Source organism: Urocampus carinirostris, chromosome 5, assembly GCF_059441175.1.
Source record: "Urocampus carinirostris isolate Australia breed hairy pipefish chromosome 5, RoL_Ucar_1.0, whole genome shotgun sequence".
Taxonomy (NCBI): domain Eukaryota; kingdom Metazoa; phylum Chordata; class Actinopteri; order Syngnathiformes; family Syngnathidae; genus Urocampus; species Urocampus carinirostris.
The window spans coordinates 2,917,343-2,938,687 of record NC_142353.1 but is presented as its reverse complement, the minus strand read 5'-3'; the positions used below and the strand labels follow the sequence as shown (position 1 = coordinate 2,938,687).

At 38.3% G+C, this 21,345-nt stretch overlaps 1 protein-coding gene and 1 long non-coding RNA gene across 2 annotated transcripts in view; both read right to left on the bottom strand.

The window, feature by feature from the left end:
• The window catches only part of LOC148364968 (uncharacterized), a 253,508-nt gene that overhangs the window by 14,729 nt on the left and 217,434 nt on the right, over positions 1–21,345 (bottom strand). The gene's annotated exons all lie outside the window — the stretch shown is intronic.
• tmc1 (transmembrane channel-like 1) overlaps positions 1–21,345 on the bottom strand; it is a 38,519-nt gene that overhangs the window by 3,178 nt on the left and 13,996 nt on the right. The window contains exons 5-18 of the mRNA XM_088334959.1: positions 20,940–21,030; positions 19,359–19,440; positions 19,158–19,264; positions 18,983–19,081; positions 16,048–16,190; positions 14,545–14,689; positions 14,277–14,471; positions 13,219–13,398; positions 12,999–13,148; positions 10,716–10,844; positions 8,476–8,543; positions 5,674–5,913; positions 5,479–5,604; positions 1,470–1,548 (exon numbers count right to left, since the gene is read on the bottom strand). Coding sequence (XP_088191085.1) covers positions 1,470–1,548; positions 5,479–5,604; positions 5,674–5,913; positions 8,476–8,543; positions 10,716–10,844; positions 12,999–13,148; positions 13,219–13,398; positions 14,277–14,471; positions 14,545–14,689; positions 16,048–16,190; positions 18,983–19,081; positions 19,158–19,264; positions 19,359–19,440; positions 20,940–21,030 — 1,834 coding nt within the window. The remainder of the gene's footprint in view (positions 1–1,469; positions 1,549–5,478; positions 5,605–5,673; positions 5,914–8,475; positions 8,544–10,715; positions 10,845–12,998; positions 13,149–13,218; positions 13,399–14,276; positions 14,472–14,544; positions 14,690–16,047; positions 16,191–18,982; positions 19,082–19,157; positions 19,265–19,358; positions 19,441–20,939; positions 21,031–21,345) is intronic.

Below are 21,345 nucleotides of genomic sequence, written 5' to 3'. Positions count from 1 at the left end.
ACCCCTCCATGATTTCTAAGTGGGAAGAATAGCAAAATAGCAGGGTGTTCAAATACTTTTTTTCTTCACTGTATATATAAATACAGTATATATATATATATATATATATATATATATATATATATATATCATATGCACCGCTTATCCTCAGTAGGGTCGCGGAGGTGCTGGAGCCCATCCCAGCTATCTTCGTGCAGTGGGCAGGGGACACCCTGAGCTGGTTGCCAGCCAGTCGCAGGGCACTCAGAGACAGAGATCACACTTGCTCATTCACACCTAGGGACAATTTGAACCCGCCAATTAACCTGACCTGCATGTTTTTTTAAATGTAGGAGGAAACCGGAGTGCCCGGAGGAAACCGCAGTGCCCGGAGGAAACCCACGCAAGCACAGGGAGAACATGTAAACTCCACACATTTGATTTACTGTTATTTTTTTGTTTATTAAAACACTTGAATTTACGATGATTATTTTTATCTACTTTTAAAATACATTTATTTTTTGTTGATTGGATGGACTTTGATAATTTGATGATCTGATTGGTTGTTTGAAAACAATCAATAAATACGACGTTGCTACTGTTACTCAAGTACTGAGTAACAGTAGTACGTTTTTACGTTTACTCAAGTAAGTATTTTGATGACTGCTTTTACTTCTACTTTAGTAATATTATTCTGAAGTAACAGTACTTTTACTTGAGTACAATTTTGGCTACTCTACCCACCTCTGAATATACTACAGTTTATGAGAAGAAAAATATAAAAATGTCAAGCTCAATTCTATTCAGTGTGAGTTTATGAGCAATCATTTTGCTGCTATCTCCTGGAAAACTGTGACAAATACAGCTTCGGGCATCCTATACATATACTAACAACTATTCGCACACAAATTTACACTTTAAAACAGTGGTCTGAAACTCAAGGCACGGGGGCCAATTGTGGTCCAAGGGGGGATGGTTTGAGGCCCCAGCCTTATTTTGAAAGGCTAAAGGGACATTGCGTACTATTACAAAAATAGAATTAATTGAAAAAAAATACTGATTTAAGAAAATAATTCAAAATACATTAACTATGAAATATATGTCCATGTTTTAAAATACTCACAGGTAGAGAAAATTGCATTAGTTACAGTTTAATCAACATTAGCTTAACTTACATGGAACTGACATTATTGTTGGACATCTTCTACAAGAAGTTTATCAGAAGTTTTCTTGTGGAAAACCTAATTGGGCCCAACCTCACCCACACCCTAGCTCTGGCGGCCAACAAGTCAGTGAGTTTGAGAACCCTGCTTTAAAACATTCTGTGGGAATGCCACCTGAATAAATACACCCAACAATACAGAGAACAGACAAACTCCAACATAAGAGCTTATGGTCAAAAGCTCTGAACTCTGCAACCAACTAGACAGTCATGCTAGTGACTAAGCTAGTTTTAAAAGATAAAATCCCGGTGGAAAAAATATATATACCATCTGTAGTTTTTTCTTCAATTCAAGATTTGTTTCTTTGTAGCTTTTGGATGTAGAATGCAAGTAATAAATGGCCAGCCTGGAAGAGGAAGTGTTGGATTATAATCATTTTCTATGGTGAATAATGTGGATCGATTGCCTCTATTCAAAAATGCGATTTGAAAATAGGCCCGTCGGTACATTTTATTCCTTATTTCTCATACTGGCTGGAGTAGGGTGATAACTTGTAGTGTAGTCAATATTATTACAGGTGTGAATATTTGATTTAATACAGCATGTTAATCACATATATAAAAAAGTGCAAAAATTTAGATCTTTAAAACACCACCATAAAAGTAATAAACTAGTTATGTATTTTAGGCGTTCTTCTTCTATAGGTATGTCCTTTTCACAGAGCAATAACAGCACTGGTAATCCATTTTTGACTTGTCAACATATCAAGTGATACTTGTTAATAAAAGGTACCACATTTTCATAGCAAAGAACATAGAGCAATTTGATTGGGTGAAGGATAGGGATGGGCGGAGCTATACACATTGGGAGCGCACACTTCTTTTCCCAGCGCCGTCTGCACTAAAGGTAAATACTTTGAGATCCTTGTTTGCAGTATTTTATAACATTTTTGAAAAAAAAAACTTGTTTTGAAACCATTACTAAGAACAAAAATGAGCCTCAACACTCTTAAGTAACTGCGGGAAGGAGACAATTCTTAAGTGGTATATCTATAATTAAGCATTTTAGGAGGAGATCAAGGTTCTGACAGACAAGCTGAAAGAGGGTGTCGCCATATGCAGGCAATACACAAAGAGGTAAGTATTAGTTTCAGGAGCGAGCAGCAGCAAGTCAACTGCAGGAGAGAGAGTGGGAAAGGTGAGATGGCACAACATTCATTTGGACAGGTAACTTAAAATTAGTTTTATCTGGTTATATCAGTATCAGAAATATTTTATTAACACTCCACTTATTGAAACATGAATATTTTGTTTGTTTGTTTGTACATGATTCAATTGTTTGTTTGTTTGTAAATGATTCAAATTGAATCTTTTCTTCCGGCGCCGTCACGAATGGCAGCCACTCCCAGCAGCTCCCGTGTTATTTTCGATTGTTCTCGATTGTTCTCAGCTCAGGGATGCTGCTGGAAATGTGAATTTCCCTTCGGGGATGAACAAAGTATCTATCTATCTATCTATCTATCTATCTATCTAATGCATTCAATGTGCAATGCAAATACAACAAAATGTCTTTATTACATTGTTGATTTATGACCCCATGCACCACCCTTACTCATGCCCACCGTAAAAAATGCCAAGGATGCAGACAGTTGAAGATTATAATGTTCTTTTTAATTTTTAAATTTGTAAAATTGCTATATATTCTAGGATAGTCAAATATTGTCATCATATCTATGAATAATATATGATGACCTGCTTCTTGAAATGAACAATTTAGACCAGGGGTCGAGAACATTTTTGACGTAAAAAGCCATAATAGCAATATATTTTGATTTTCCTTTTTTTTTTTTTTTTTTTTGAAGCAGCCACACCATTAATTTTAAGACAAAATTCAACAAAACCGTTAAAACCGCTTTCTAGACAAAAGCAGGGAGCGTGCGATAAGGTCAATCATCTGCCTTCCCATACTGCTCACCCAATCTAATTGCTCTGTGTGTGTGGTTGGTGTTTTGGGGTGATTTAAGTTTGTTTCGTGGGTTTTCAACATAAAGTGTCTTAACATATACCGGTATTATACATTCTTTAATAAGCTTCCATATAAAGAATTCCTTCGCGACGTACAGCCAAAACGGGGTGGTCTCACATTTATCATCATAAAGTATCTCAACAGTGATCATACGTACCGTATTTTCCGCACTATAGGGCGCACCGGGTTATAGGGCGCACCCCCCAAAAATAGTTTTTGGTCCTATATTTTCCATACATAAGGCGCACCGGATTATAAGGCGCTACAATGGGAACGTCGACAAAACAGTCAGATAGTTCAGTCAAACTTATTACCCCCTTAACATTCCGAAAGCTTGCAAAGAAGCAAATACGTGTCTCAGACATGTACGGAAACAGTGTCTGTACGATGTCACCAATCATTCAAATGCATCGTTCCAAATATCATTCGGAAGGTTAAAGTTTTGGGATTCAAGAAATGCCAAACATTTCTTAGTTTCCATTTTATTTTTTGCTGGCAACTGTGTGGACAGCAAAGTAAGAATTTTATTGTGCAGGGAAACGGGGTTCTTTACTGTGCATATGACAATAAACACTTTGAATTGAATTAAGTTTAAAAATAGACTCATCACAGAAACATCAAGATCGTTCTAAAACAAGATACTGGGAAAATATAAAGCCGCATAGCTCAGCTAAGTTCTCTTGCAGCCATCACGTTCAATAATGATATGTAACCATGGTCTTCTTACAAACGTGAGTGTAGTAAATCCAGGAGAGTAAAATATTTACAAATACAGAATAATAAAAAAATGTTTTCTTTATGCCGTAGTGCAACCCAACGTGTGATTCACATTCATCTTTTTCGGCCAATTGCAGGCTTTGTTTCGCCCCTTTGGCCTATGCGAGCCTGTAAATGATAAAAAGGATCCGCCCCCTTTACCTCCGAATAACTTTAGCCAATAGTGACTGATTCAAATGATGATTGACACATTGGTTAGGAAATGAAACGCCGGTATATAAATCCCAGCATACACTGCGGACTACTTCGCCTTCGGGGGAAAATCTAGTCGGCGGCTGCTTGCCTTAGTTGCGAGAATTTGCGACTTAATATTGATCCATATATAAGGCGCACTGTATTATAAGGCACATGGTCAGCTTTTGAAAAAAATAAAGACTTTTAGGTGCGCCTTATAGTGCGGAAAATACGGTAGTTAAAACTGTATAGATCAAAGCCACGAGCGGCTGCCTTTTCTATGGTGAATAATGCAGCTGCCCTATTGTTTTATTGTCTGCTCCTATCTTCGGTGTTTTTTCTTCCCGTTTTGACAACTACACTATGGATTACTTCTATCCTATGGACATGGGTTTTAACGCACAAGAAATGCGTGTATTCAAGGAATTTCAACTCCTTGCCCTGAAAAATTCTCGTGCCGGCGTGATGAAGGGGCCTATCGCGGAAGAAAAGCCGGAGCTAGCGAAGCGACTAGCGGCGTTATAAGTCTTCGGTACCATCCGTAATCATGGTAAATGCGAACTCACGACCAATTAAGATCATCGAGTGCTGGTGGAAAACATCGAAGCGCACAGGGAGCGCAGTTGCTGTGTTTTGCGGAAACGTGGCTCACGTTTAGCATTACGGACGCTAACGTGTAGCCACCCGGAGCTACCCGGAGCAATCCGGCTTCAACGCCGCTAAACAGAGACACGAAAGCCGGGGGGAATCGGAGAGGAGGCGGACTTGCTAACACGAGGTGGTGTATCCCTGGATTTTCACAAAGAAAAGTTTTCCATCTGCCGCAGGGATGTCGAATTTTTGGACTGGCGTGACGTCATCCACTTCGCTACAAGCACCCCTAGGGCATCATGTTCATCTGTTAATAAACAACGGGGTAGACTGCTGGAAGTGTGAATTTCCCTACGGGGATGAATAAAGTATCTATCTATCTATCTATCTATCTATCTATCTATCTATCTATCTATCTATCTATCTATCTATCTATCTATCTATCTATCTATCTATCTATCTATCTATCTATCTATCTATCTATCTATCTATCTATCTATCTATCTATCTATCTATCTATCTATCTATCCCTCTATATCCTGGACTAAACAGAATTGACATCAGCTGTACATCAGCTTTGCACGTACCAAAGCCGGCTTATGGCATATAATAATTGAAATGACGCAGAGAAATTTTGTTTGAGCAAAATGTTATCTACAAGCCATATTTACTCATGAAAAGAGCCCTATCAGACTCGCAAGCAATGGGTTCCCGACCCTTGCTTTAGACCACATATTTTGACGTGACACATTTCATCAATTTTACTCACACCATCAACAACATAAAGGGTAAGATCATTCCAGGATTTGAGGCGTAGTTAAACACTTTTCCAAACCACGCTGGGAAGTCTGACTCTAGAGTCTCATGGATGACATCAAACATGCGACTCTTGCCACTACAAAGAAAATGTACTTGAAGAAACACGCAAAAATGATCCACAATTGAAACTTAGTAAATTCGTTACCTGAATGGTCCGCAATCAAAAGACGGAGGGATTGTGACAATTGTATACATTGCAGGTAGGGTAGAAAGAAACAATATAACCAATAGCATGGCCATGTAGAAGTTGTTGGAGCGAGATGCTTTAAAGACCCTTTCTTGCGGCACATTACAGCACATGACGGCCCAGCACTGGAGGTACATGGACACGTGGAGTCGAAGGACATTGAGGGCGGGTAGACAGGGTGCATAAAAGGCACCCATCCTAGAAGTAGAAAGCATTATGTTCAACATGATGAGATGAGGGACTATTTTGTTGACAGTTAGGAGAGATGGATCTCCAGCATAGGGATTTAGTAAGAAACAAATACATGGGCTTTAAATGCTGCAATGCAAATCCATTCTATCCCCTTCAGCAGATTTTTAAATCCTGTTTTAATTGCCATTTTCTTAGTTTGCAATTTTTAAAACTAGTTTCTGTAGTAAATAAGGTAACACAATACTTTAATACAGAGAAGGTAAATAATGTTTTTTATTTTAAAAAATATTTACAGACATCTCAAAAATGATGCTTAAAAGGAGTAAAAGAATCTGCCATCTTCCATATTAATTTTGATAATTTTGTTTTATAATACTTTTATGAGTTTAGAGTAAAAAAAAAACAGGTAAAATAGTAAAATAAGAAGTATAATAAAGTTACCCAGTACCAGAAAAACAAATGAAAGTGAATCCTTGTTTAACGCGAGGGTTACGTTACGATAAAAACAGTGAAAGACAAAATCCGTGAAGTGCAAACCCTCATTTTTTTTTAACAATTATTATACAATGAATGAATGAAAACTTTATTTCAAACATCACAAAATAAAATTAAAACAGGACAAAAATAATGACTTAATAACAAAATAATGTTAACATAACATGTTCAAAAAGGGGTAGTGTGAAGCAGACGCTTATTTTCCCTACCCCTTCATCTTCCCTATTAATATATATATATATATATACATATATATATATATATATATTCTATACAATAAATAATATTAAGGATAGCTTTTCCCATTGGTAAATTCTAATTAAAAAAAACTTCATACATGAAGAGAGGTGTCTGAAAAACAAATATATGAGTAATTTACTTTGAATCTAAAAATCATGTGTAGATAAACACGCACGCAATATCTAAATTACCTATATATTTGTGGCTTTGCAAAACACATGATTCACATCGTTTCTTCTTTAGATGGTACTGGATAGATTTGAAAATTGGCTTTTATTTCTAAAAAGTGCTTGAATTTGGCCATGAAAAGGGTGTAGACACTATATGTGTCCGGGACCAGAAACGGAGACAGGACCCACTTGCGTTCGTTTTTCACAGCTTTATTTAGAAGGGGGAGAGGGCTGCACCCACGATCCGGTAATCGTCGGTAACGGGTAGCGGATTGCTCGGAACGCGGAAGTGGAACTTCCGTGGCGAGCGAAGGCAGTGTCAAGACCGGGGGAAGAACAGGTCAATGGCCGGGGCGGTGGAGCAGAAACGTAACCGAGTTCAGAAAAAGGGTCGTTGCAGGGAATCAAACAGAAATCAAGACAGAAGAGAGTCAGGGTCGAAAGGGCTTGCCTCGCGTGGGCTGAGGTCCGCAGACAAACTGACAACCGGTGACAGGAGGACGGGGGTTTAAAAGGAGACGAGCAGCCAATCAGCATCTGAGGCGGTTGGTGCCAAAGGAGCCGATTTAGGTGCCTCGCATCAGTAATCAATATGTTTGTCTTCTGGCACTACATTTTACAAGTTTGCATTTTTTTTTTTTCAGGATAACCCTGAAAAATAAACTATTTTTTAATGAACAAAATAGTTTGCTATTAGTTACTCAATATGACATTTCTTGTTTCTTTAGTGTAAAGTCTTTGGAAAATAATATATTTTTTTCTTATTTACCTAAGATTGATGATAAAAATAGTGGAATATTATTGCAGTTGCAAAGAATCTAGCAGATTTTTTTTGGGCAAAATATGTTAAAGTCATACTTTTAATGATGCGTCTGATGGTTCAACTCCTGTACAGGGAAAAAAAGCCCAGCAAAACAACAACTATTCAAATCTAGTTTTTCTCCATTTTATGTCGGCTGCGGACTTGAAGGGCCTATATGCTTTTTCTTTTCAAAGACTCTTCTTTTCGTTTGCACTGGATTATCGAACTACGTGCGCCTTCTCTTCATAAGGACTAGGTTTCCCCCCTTTTTTTTCCGTAACCACAGATTGAACTGGACATTCGCTTTTCACCCCAGTTCCAAAAACTAAGGCCTTTGGGATGAATGGAATGGATGCGCTCACTGAGCCTCTGATGCCCCCGATAAGCAGGAAGGCGCCTTGCTTATCGGTGTGTAAGTGTGGCGACTTAAGTGCGGATTTTGCTGTGTAAAACAAATACAAATTTATGAACACATTGTTTTTTTTTTTTTTAAATAATAATTAACATTAGTATGAAAGTTCATGTATTTTGGCCCAGTATTCAAATTGATGTTTTTTTTTTGTTTTTTTTACTGAAAGAAAGTTTTTTTGAACCACTAGGACGCACTAAATATTACACACTGTCCCTTAAAGTTTCTTGGATCAATATAAACGAGTGAAAAAGTTGATTAAGAAAGAGAAAATATTTTCCTATTTTACCAGAGAATCAAGTTAAATAGTAAAATGAGAAACTGAATCTTGTAAACAAGAAACAAATATTTATCGGCCAATGGGAAAGAGATTTCGTTGGATTGTCCCAATGGATGGATGTCACTTCTTCATTTATGGTCCTTGTTTCTTCAAAAAATGGTTTGTCTCTTACCATATCATTCCTTGATTGAAGATCAAGCCAAGGACATTCCCGCTGACATCAAACTCAGAGTATGACGGCTTTCAGAAGGTGCAGAGGAGACCAAAAATTAACAAAATAGTCTCCCGACTCATATTTGCAAAGCTTCTATGCCAGGGGTTGGGAAAACATTACTCTCAAGCCATATTCTACTCATTTCATGTCTAAATCTAGCTCTGAAATTAAATGTAATTGTGGTAAATGTAAAACCACAGCAACACTGAGATAACTTTGGTAGGGTCAAGTATAAAGGGCACATTATTAACTCTAGTTTATAGTCAGAGTGTCACACCAACATATCCCGTTTTGGCATTACGTCGCTAAGAAATTCTTTCAATGGAAGCTCATTCAACTACCGTATTTTCCGCACTATAAGGGGCACCTAAAAGTCTTAATTTTTTTCAAAAGCTGACCATGCGCCTTATAATACAGTGCGTCTTATTTATGGATCAACATTAAATCACAAGGTCTCGCAACTTACGCAACAGCCGCCGACTCGATTTTCCCCCGAACGTGAAGTAGTCCGCGGTGTATGCTGGGATTTATATACCGGCGTTTCATTGGCTAACCAATGTGTCAATCATCATTTGAATCGATCACTATTGGCTAAAGTTATTTGGAGCCTCGGATAGGCTAGAGGGCCGAAACAAACCCTGCAATTGGCTGAAAAAGATGTGTCAATCATCCGTTAAATCGATCACTATTGGCTGAAGTTATTCGGAGCCTCGGATTGGCTAGAGCGCCAAAACAAACCCTGCAATTGGCCGAAAAAGATGTATCAATCATCCGTTGAATCGATCGCTATTGGCTGAAGTTATTCAGAGCCTCGGATTGGCTAGAGGGCCAAAACAAACCCTGCAATTGGCCGAAAAAGATGTGTCAATCATCCGTTAAATCGATCGCTATTGGCTGAAGTTATTCGGGGCCTCGGATTGGCTAGATGGCCAAAACAAACCCTGTAATTGGCCGAGTTTAGCAATGGCGTAACAAGCTTAGCAAGCTTGCTAAAGTACACCATAAAGAAACATGTTTTATTAGTCTGTATTTGCAAATAATTTACTCTCCTGGATTTACTTCACTCACGGTTGTAAGAAGACCATGATTGCGTATCATTATTGAACGTGAGAACTTAGGTGAGCTATGCGGCTTTATATTTTCCCGGTATCTTGTTTTAGAACGATCTTGATGTTGCTGTGATGAGTTGAGTGAATTAAACTCAATTCCAAGTGTTTATTGTCATATGCACAGTAAAGTTGCGAGCGAAAAAGAAAATAGAAACTAAGGAATGGTTGGCATTTCTTGAATCCCAAGACTTTAACCTTCCGAATGATATTTGAAACGATGCATTTGAGTGACATCGTACGGACACAGATCCGCTTCGTGTCAACGACACGTATTTGCTTCTTTGCAAGCTTTGGGAATGTTAAGGGGGTAATCAGTTGGACTGAATCATCTGACTGTTTTGTCGACGTTCCCATTTTAGCGCTTTATAATCCGGTGCGCCTTATCTATGGAAGATATAGGACCAAAAACTATTTTTTGGGGGTGCGCCCTATAACCCGGTGCGCTATAGTGCGGAAAATACGGTACGTATGATCACTGTTGAGATACTTTATGATGAAAACCCAAAGAACAGACTGTAAACACGCCAAAATGCCAGCAAACCAGTCAGGGCAATTTGATTGGGTAAGAGGTACAGGTAGGCGAATCCCTGCACACAACACTCCCTTCACTTTTTTGCTCATTGCGCTCTGCGCCATAAGTAAATATGAGGATGTCCTTATTATTTGCAGTATTTTTTTTTTTTACATTTTCACAAAAGAACTTTGCTTGCACCATGTTTTGAAACATTATTCAGCTCAAAAATGATCCATAACACTTTTCAGTAATTGCGAGTGTGAGACAAATTTTAAGTGGTATATTTGTACAATACTGTATTGATATGTGACACAGGCTCTAGCATTATTGTTATTTTATAGATTTGATCAAATCATCAAATGAGTAAAAGTGAAGACAAATGTGCGGAAGAATTAGCTTCTGTCTGGAGAGCGGGTTTCGCGGTTTTGTTTAATTTTTTCTTGAAATGTATAGTGTTGCTCATCCCCCAAAAAAAAGAATATAAATATTTTTGCTTTTATGGCTCTTTGGGTCAAAAAGGTTCCCGACCCCTGCTCTATGGATATTTGAGGAGGCAATTGAAAATGCTGACTCACAAATCCAGCCTCTAAGTCCCAGCACCAGCAGTAGTTGAGAAAACGGACAAGCACAGCTCTCAGAAAATCACCAATAAACAACATAGCGTAGGATGTCATAGTGTCAGATATGATGAGTCGCACAAACTCCTGAAATGGACAATCCTTTAGCAAGTTTAAAAGGTGCCCAGTAAAAAAAATGTTAAGCAAATATTAAAGGTATTCCCAAACAGATTTTTTTTGATTAGACACGTGTAGTGTTCCTGCCACAATTATACGTTATTATTATATAATTATATGTTGCAAAATATTTCACGCACGGGGCACTCAAAATATTCAGTCTTAAAGTTGACCCATCTGGGTGCTTTCCTCTAGAGCTGTGACAATTTTTTCCTCTACTGGACAGTGCCTTTCAGGGCACTAAAAAGTCTATCCTGCGCCCAAAAATCAGGCTTGGTCATTGCAAAATTGATTCACACGTAAAGTCGGCCAGAATTTCAGTGCATGCAGGCAAAAACAACACGGGTTCCCCCTGCCGTGTTTTAGGCACAGTATCTTTAAGTAATTGTCAGCAAAAAATTGATTAAATGAAAGAAAGTTTGCATGTGAGCTTGAGTTATTGCAAGAGAGAGGTGTCCGGTGGGCGGTTTCGAGGAGATGTGGAGGAGTTTCCTCTTAAAAACATGATGATTTCGTTTTTTTATCTTTAAGATATTAGAATATAGAGAGACAAGTCAAGTCAAATCAAGTCATGTTTATTTATACAGCCCCTAATCACAAAAAGCTTCAAAAGGTCGCACGGATGACAGACGATTACGACACCATCTTCTGATCTAAAAACTATATGAGGGTAAGGAAAAACTCAAAACCTCAAGTGTCAAGTCAAGTCATGTTTATTTGTACAGCCCTTGATCACAAGGAGTGTCTCAGGCATCGGTTGACAGTTGAGGTTGATGACGAAGTATTAGTAGATTTAGCCACAATTCCATCATCATCGTGTCCTTCTCTGCCGTTTTTAAAATCAGTTTTACAGTCCCGTCGATGTAGCTCACTTAGCTTAGCACCGAGGCCCGAGCGACAACCCCGCTTTTGTTAGCCATCCTTACGCCATCTTTGCCGCTTGGTGAGTGGGTTGGCCACCCACGGAGATCCCGTAACCCTTCGTATTTCGTGCGGAATATCAAAGGTGGCGTAAAAAGTGCCAAAAAAATAATGTAATTTAGAGTCACACCCAAATTTAGAAGTTTCTCACGACTATACATATTATTGGCCAGAATGTGTCCAGAAAAGAAAGCAAAATAGACAAGAAAACAGTAATAAATAGAAAATTAGCTGAAGAGCTCCGAGAACTTTCTTACTTACGTGCCTACATCAGTTTTGCCGCACATATATATAGAACTAGAGATCACTTTGAATTAAGTAAAAGGAGCCTTTCTGTAAAAGGAGTCTTTCTGCTCCCAAACGGCTTTTCAGTTTTTTTTTTGTTGCTTTCATCCATGTAACATTAGTCACCAACATTGGCAGTGACATTGAAAGAGCACAATACTTTCAAAATGTCAAATCCCTTTAACAGAACGTGTGGGGCAGCTCCTAAACTGACAGCGATTGTAGTGAACGTCGATTGCATACAGCTCAGTTCTGCTTGGCAAAATTGGAACTTTGCTTACCCTGTCCCTGGGAGCATTGTGACTGTTGGTATAATCTTGTCCGGCTAGCTCCCCTTAAGCCTTGAGGCTACTGAGGGCTTTCCTGTTTTGTTTGGTCTTAGTTGGCGCTCATCTGCTGCCGGCTTTGGGTTTGTCGCCATAGCCATTCTGCTTTTTGTTGTTTGTTTTGGGTTAGCCTGGCTGCTCACTGCGTTATATTTGGTTGGCTAGCCTTTGGTTTTTGGCTGAGGCTGCAGCCATCTTCATTGACCATCACCGTTAGCTGCTTTCCGTGTGTTATTTTTAACAGTTAGCCATTTTTTTTTCCCTTCTCACCCTATGTTGTACCATGACTGCACCCACCAGTGAACAAAGCCTAGGCATTCTCCACAAAAAACAGCAAAACTTGGCCTAAAACACTATTTGACTAATTAACACTTGCTAGGGTGCTGGTGTTCCTCTGATGACATCGCAGCTCAGGATGCCAAAGACAAGACATGCTGTCTACAAAATACATTATCTCGGAAAATCACTGAACTATATATGAATACATTCTATGAAAAAATACATACTTTTCACTCTCATTTTGCATTGTTTAAAAATTGGGGAATACCTTTAACGGCCCAGAGTTCTATTAACTTGAGTGTTGATTGTGTACCTGCCCCACCATGGTTTCCCAACATGGTCCACGAGGAACATCAGCAGGATGAAGTGTAGGCGGTGCAGTATTGTTTACTCCTGGAGTGACGTTGTAAAAACTTGCCTCCCACTGTGTTATATTAAACTTGATTATTTTTTCCTCTTCTCTCTGAAACACACGTACACTTCTAAGGTTGCACATCACTAAGTTCCCATTATTCAAACAGTACAATCTTAACTTTAAGGTTGATTTCATCCATCAGTGCAATGATAAATGTGTAGAGGTTTCCTAAGAACAGGGCAAAGATGCGCCCTAGCTGCCACTGAAGGGCAACTCGAGGGTGGTAGTTTTCCAGGGTGCTAATGATGTCAAACAACATGGGACAAAACATCCCCAGTAATGACATCACCATATTTACCTAGAAGATAAAACATTGCTTATTACCACAAACCAAATGTTCTACATTTCACATTTACAATGAAGGACAGATTGAAGAAGTGTGTGTTATCCATTGATTCACAAATAGAATGCAACAACGTATTTTCAAAATGCATGTATACATTAGTGCATTCGATATAACGGATTTCATCGGCAGCATCCTCTAAGGCATGGCGGCACCTGTGTCTTTAAATTATTGATTATGTTAAAAGCTCTATTTTGACATATAATAACACCATGCGGGCGGCACAGTGTTTGAATCGTTAGCGTGTCTGCCCCCCAGTTCTGAGGTCATGGGATCGAATCCAGCTACCAGCCTACCTGTGTGGAGTTTGCATGTTCTCCATATATATATATATATATATATATATATATATATATATATATATATATATATATATATATATATATATATATATATATATATATATATATATATATATATATATATATATATATATATATATATGAAATTAGAAAATCAACTTGAATCAAAAAAATAACAAATAATACCATCCGTACTGTTCCACAGATAAAGGTTTTCCATTGCGCCTATCTGTTTTTATTTTACTTTTATGAGGCCTGTTCAGGCCGGAATGACCCCCAAATCATTTCAGCTCACTCTAGGTCAACTTCATGTTATATAAAATGAATATAGAATTTCTCAACTTGCGAGAATTTAAAAAAAAATACACATTCATACGTTGATTCTTTTTTTTTGTGATTATTATTCGGATCAATATTGTTTTCTTTTAATTCATGACGTTGTATCTGCAATTCCGGTTCCTCCGTGTTGTATGTCGAAGATTGTGAATGCACATTTCTTATTGACAGCTTCAACATCTCTTTTGTTTCTACCTCATTCCTTTCCCACCAAGAATGATTTTCCAGTCCATCTAGAGCAAATTTCTGTGAGCGCCGCACAACAAAGTAAATAAGGTATCCACTTCCAGCAAGGCAGCACGACACCAGGAAATTGGCCAGCACTCTCAGGAATCGTGTCAGATGGATGTTGTCATCTTTAAGGCTTTCTTGTTCTTCTAGAATGGCTTCCTGGTAAAGCAGCAGAAGGAATATCTATTTACTATTACATAAATTATGTCAACACTGACAAATATGCATAAACCTTGAAGCTAGTGGTGATGGACGCAAATTTATTATCTGCTGTTTCAGCATTCCCGATCAGGTAGTCCCAACTTGTGAACATTTTCCAGCTGAAATTAAAGCTGTTGTCATCTCCGACACCTGTTTCGTTGGAGTTCCGGGCCATTCTTTTTGGGCAGATAAAATATGGTCATTATATTGCATGTGTATCACGGCCCACAGAAAGGTTTTCTACAGCCCCTGTAATACTTTTGATAAATTACTGTAGAGTATTGGGTTTTTTTTTTCACTGTATGTTTTTAACATGATTTTATTGCGTACAAATTTTAATATATTTTATTTAATTGTTATCTCTCATATAATGTTAATGTTATAGGGTTTTTTATGTACAGTGATCCCTCGTTAGTCAAAAACCCGTGAAGTATAAACCTCTATTTATTCAATTATTTTTATTTATTTTTTTGTCACTCAACAAACCCGTTTTACAGGCAAGTGTTCAAAGGTGGGGTGCGTAGTTTGAGGTGTCCTTTAAAAGTTAAAAGTTAAATATTTTCTCTATTAAGTATGTGTTAGCAATGCCCAAGTGAGTTCAAAGAGCCCTTATACTTCATTTTCTATTGCCCCTATCTGCTATTATGTGACTTTTATCAGGCCTGTTGGGGGCGGAATGACCCCCAAAATTATTAAAAAAAAGGTTTATCTGAGGGCCTCCGAGAAATGCACACAAATTATGTGTTACTCTGCCCGTCATCTCCTCACTTAAAGTCATGAATGCAGACTTGAATTTTCAAATCCCACACGTAATCTTTAAGGCTGCAACCATGACTTTAAACCAGGGGATGGAAACAGTGAAACAAACACATGCGTGCAAGTACATTGTATTTCTTGGACGCGCTCGAATACTCTTTTTTTTTCATCCGTCGGGGTTTGTTCCGCCCTGAACAGTCTACTCTAAAAACAAATAACAAATAACTTCTGCACTATAAGAATTATAATTGAAAAAATAATGTTTTATTGCAAAACTGTATGGATTAAGGACACAATCCACTTTACTTTACATGATACTTTGCCGTCATCATGTGGACATAAAAAAACTGAAATTATCTTCCAGTATTGTTTTACAAAAAAATATATTTTACCATTATCTAACATATTTGAAAAAGTTGGTGATAGAATTCTTCCACTGATTAGCCGATCAAAACGGAGAACACAATTCACAATTAAAATCAGCAAAGTAGCGAAACTGGGGATAAGAAAACTGTCATACAGAAAGGGATTATGTGCTTGTTGAAAATTGAACCTTATTGACAGAGACATAAGAAAATATTGCTTGATTTAGCTTATAAGATAGAAATATATTTTCAGTTTGTTCAATTAGGCTCACTACACTCACTATGTCATTTTTAAGATGTTTAACATTTGATTAGTCTAGCCCACAGATTTTAGCCATTTGTTTTATTCGGCCCACAGTCCATTTGCATTTGATATCCCTGATATGTACTGTACAGTAAAAATATTAACTCACGTTCTAATGACCACCATGTAGCTGTAGGCCACTGTTCCGACTCCAACAAGGAAGTAAGACAAAGGCATGCGAAACTTGAGCCAACCAATAGCACGCTGGTCATTGTAGTAACCATAGAAGAGGACCGAGTACTGAGCGTAGCCCTGCAGATGCATGTTTGACCCCATATGAGTACCGTATTTTCACAACCATAAGGTGCACATAATACTCTTCGATTTCCTTCAAATTGTGCTTCGCACCCTATTGTGCAGTGTCTCATGTAAAGCGACGGTCAGAAATCAGCTTGGTGGTCTGAGGATTGGGAACCCGCTCAAAGACTGGGAGGTCACAAATTTAGTCGAAACGAACTTGTCCCTCAAATATAAATTCAATTGAAAACTTCACTTTCACTCCATTAAATGCTTTCTCTTATTTGTCTGCCGCGGTGTCTTGATTTCTGCGTTACGCGCAAGGTTGGGTAGGGTTACTTTAACTTGATTATTTTGAATTACTTTTGGATTACTCCAATACCAAATATGCTATTAAAAGACAAAAGAAACTTAATATGAATAAAATTACTCAATTTTGTGCAGGCTTGGGGAGTAACGGAATACATGGAATGGCAAAAATGATGTTGGCAAGCTGTTTGGATTTATTTTCATTTTGTTTCTGTCGCATTTGATGTTAGTTTTGCCGGAGATCAAAGAGATCAAAGCCAGGAGAGAAAGCTTACCACGTGTTGTGAATCATAATTGTATTCATATTTAGTTTATTTTGTCTTTTATTAGCATATTTGGTATTGGAGTAATCCAAAAGTAATTGAAAGTACCGTATTTTCCGCACTATAGGGCGCACCGGGTTATAGGGTGCACCCCCAAAAAATAGTTTTTGGTCCTATATCTTCCATAGATAAGGCGCACCGGATTATAAGGCGCTACAATTGGAACGTCGACAAAACAGATGATTCAGTCAAATTTATTACCCCCTTAACATTCCCAAAGCTTGCAAAGAAGCAAATACGTGTCGTAGACACGACGCGGATGCGGTGTCCGTACGATGTCACTCAAATGCATCGTTTCAAATATCATTCGGAAGGTTAAAGTCTTGGGATTCAAGAAATGCCAACCATTCCTTAGTTTCTATTTTCTTTTTCGCTCGCAACTTTACTGTGCATATGACAATAAACACTTGGAATTGGGTTTAATTCACTCTACTCATCACAGCAACATCAAGATTGTTCTAAAACAAGATACCGGGAAAATATAAAGCCGCATAGCTCACCTAAGTTCTCACGTTCAATAGTGATACGCAATCATGGTCTTCTTACAACCGTGAGTGAAGTAAATCCAGGAGAGTAAAATATTTACAAATACAGACTAATGAAACATGTTTCTTTATGGCGTACTTTAGCAAGCTTGCTATTCAGAGTCATCTTTTTCGGCCAATTGCAGGGTTTGTTTTGGCCCTCTAGCCTATCCGAGGCTCCGAATAACTTCAGCCAATAGCGATCGATTTAACTGATGATTGACACATCTTTTTCGGCCAATTGCAGGGTTTGTTTCGGCCCTCTAGCCTATCCGAGGCTCCGAATAACTTCAGCCAATAGCGATCGATTCAAATGATGATTGACACATTGGTTAGCCAATGAAACGCCGGTATATAAATCCCAGCATACACCGCGGACTACTCCACGTTCGGGGGAAAATCGAGTCGGCGGCTGTTGCGTAAGTTGCGAGACCTTGCGACTTAATATTGAGCCATATATAAGGCGCACTGTATTATAAGGCGCATGGTCAGCTTTTGAAAAAAATTAAGACTTTTAGGTGCGCCTTATAGTGCGGAAAATACGGTAATCAAGTTAAAGTAACCCTACCCAACCCTGGTTACGCAGAAGATCATGGAAACGGAGCAGCCCAGGAGATGTTGTGCCAAAATTTTACTACACCTGCGAACTTGGACTCCTCTTATCGTGCACTATGCTTCAGACTAGAGGTTAGATCTTGGGCCAGGGCCCGAACCCGACCCGACAGGGCCCGAAATTCGTAGCTTCGGGTTTATTTCGGGCTCGTTTATCAATTCAAGTTAACTCGTCAGGTTCGGTTTATATACCCCTGACTCGGGTTGGGTTGGGCTGAATTTAATTGGCCCGATCTTACCTCTACCTCAGAAAGAACATATGTCGCGATCGTAATTTGTATAATTTGTTTGTTAAGGAACATTAAGTGGCTTGATTAAGACAAGTCGATTTAGACAAGTCGATTTTTTTTACCTGCCTGATATTCAAAACTTGCATTTTAGTTATACTATTTTGTTTAGCTTCATCCCACACTTAGCCAAGGGCATCCAAACTATATTCTATATTACACTATATTCAGCAGTGGACTTGATTTTTTTTTCCATTGGAACAGGAAACTAACAAGATAAGATCGTTTTGCCTCCAAAAATATAAATGAATTAAAAATGAAACGTGTAAAAGTAGTCAATTGTCACTTGAGATATCAGATATCTTGGTCTTTGGTATTATTGGTATTAAAGCACAAATACCTACATTTAAAACCATATCAGTCTAGAATTTCTGTTCAAAAATGTGTATAGGCTACAGAGTGTGCTTTTTCACATTGCAAAAGTGGCACAAGAATAATTTGACATTCACTAACATCAACATTATTAAACTCGTTTAGGTAAACACTGCTCAGTTCTCCTTTTTAAAAATCTCTGTTTTCTTTTCAGTTGAGTGCGGTACCAACCCTACTCCAATCTGATGCAAAAAAATCCTCTTTCACCTACTCACTCCATCTTGTTTCTTTTTCAACAGAGGGCACCCGTGTGCCCTATCGTATTAAATACAGAAATACAACCAGCGACGTAGACTGTGCCTTCTAACACGGTGCGCTCCATGGTTCTGAAAATACAGTAAATCAATGTGGATTTATGTTTTGTCATAAGGTAAACCAACCCCAAAGTCCCACAAGACAGCAAAGTCCATGGCACTTCTTTCCTCAGCCCTTGGGACGGTCTTTCTTGAGATGCTACCGTATGGACGCCCCATTAATGCCTGATGGATGAAAATTTTAACATTTTTAAAAAAGTCGTTTGAAAACACATACAAAGAAAACCTAAAAGGATCAAACCTCTGGCACCATGATGAGGCCAAAAGTGAGACCGAACAGGATCATATTGATGCCGTACATCCACCTCAGGAAGATGAAATAAGAGGCAACAGAAGAGCCGAAATGACCTGGGATAAGCAGAACAATATCACAAATTATAAGGCTTTTTTAAGGCTATTTTTTACTTCCATCTTGAAATATTATTTGTGATATAAAACTTACTTTCAATCTCTTTGATTTTCATCTCCCATGGAATGCAAGCTGTTTTGCAGTTTTCAAAGTCCCGTTGAAATTTCACCCATTTCTTAACAAATGAATGAAACTCTTAAGCAGGTTGAAATAAGTGGAGTCGTGTTTATTTGTATTAACCTTACTCACAAGAAGTCTGAAAGGGCTATACAGACATTACACTGACATCATCAACATGAAAAATAGATAATTACAGAATATCTGATTGACAGCTTCCTGAGGTCAACATTATTCATAAGCTATTGAATATAAATGTGTATTTAGTCTAGATATAAACACTTCTACTGAGGTTGCAGATTACATTTCATAGGAGAGCATTCCACAGCACCGGGACCCGAATAGAGAATACTTTCATACCTGCTGAAGGCTAATTATTGAATTTTGATGAATATTCTGTTTTTTGAATAATAATTAAACCCAAAGGAATTTCAAATCAACGTGTTTTGTAAGCCCCCACTAGTCCGAACGTGCCATTTTGATTCATATTAAGTTTGTACAATGTAAGATAAAAAGCTAAATGGACCTGTTTTTATCCATCTTAACAACCAATCATGGTTTACCTGCTTCTAGAAGCAGAGCCATGATTGGTCATTTGCTGGGAGGTCTTGATGTCATCTTTACTGGAAACTCCTCAGTCAAGTCAAGTCATGTTTATTTGTATAGTCCTTAATCACAAGAATTCTCTAAGGACTGTACAGACTACAGACTATTAAGGCTACTGTACAGCATATTATTACACCATCCCCTGATCGAAAACCTACATGAGGGCAAGGAAAAACTCCAAAACCTAAGCATGAGGAAAGAAACCTTGAGAAGGGGCCGCACATGAGGTAATTCCCCCTCCAGAATAACCAGGCTTCATTGGAGGTTCAAAAGCTTTAACAAACAATACACAGACATTGTCAACATGAAACATACGCCATTAATAAGCCATAGAATATAAATGTGTTTTAAGCCTAGATTTAAACAGTTCCTCGGTGGTTGCCGATCGAATCTCAAAAGGCAGAGCATTCCACAGCGCCCCAAATGAAGAACGCTCTCTTCTTGGCTCTTGGATCACTTGTAGACCAGCACTTTCTGAGCAGACGCTCACATTAGAAACATAGATAATATACATAAATCAAACATCAGTCAGCCTTCCTCACCGTGCAGTGTGTCCTGCATTGTGATTAGCAAACAGTGAGTTACTCCTGCCATTTACCCACGCTCAGTTGAATTTCTTCACTTTGCGTCACTGCTATGTTTTGATTTGTCTATTCTCTTGTTTTGCACCAGTTCAAAGTGAGCTGCTATCACTACTTACAAGCAACAAATTGTTAAATTTTCAAAGCACTTCAGTTCTGATGACATTTTCCCATTTTGTGTGAACTAAAAGGATATCGCAGTAGCAAAGATTTCACGTAACTGCCAAATATGAACCAGTTACAGAAAACAGGCCAACTGGGTTTGGATATTATCTCTGAGAACTCTCGTGAAGCAGGTTGGCCATCTTGAATCACAAACCTACTGGAGGTGAGTTATTACTCAGATGGAATTTCAATGATGTCCCCTTACCTTGGTCATTATCACCTTGTATGTGTAGAATGTTTGACCCTTTCCTTTGCCCAAAGCCCCCTCATAGTTTTCAACAAACTCTTGAGACTCCCTGTAAGTAAGAAGAGGACTTCACTCCAAATGATCTGGAAATAAAATCAATTCAACTGGGACTAATGTTCCCTCTAAGCTGCGTGCGCAATTGCGCAATGGCCAGATCTAAGTGCACAAAAAAAATATATATTCCGCACACAAATCAAGGCTCAACATTGCAATTCAATAGCAAATTCTGACAGAATTACAGTGCATGCAGAGAGAGGATGGATGAGATCGCTTATTGAAAAAAATATTATAGTGTTTTTTTTTTTATCACTAAGACAATAAACTATAGAGGGACAGTGTGGTTTACTTTAATGATCGTCTGCAA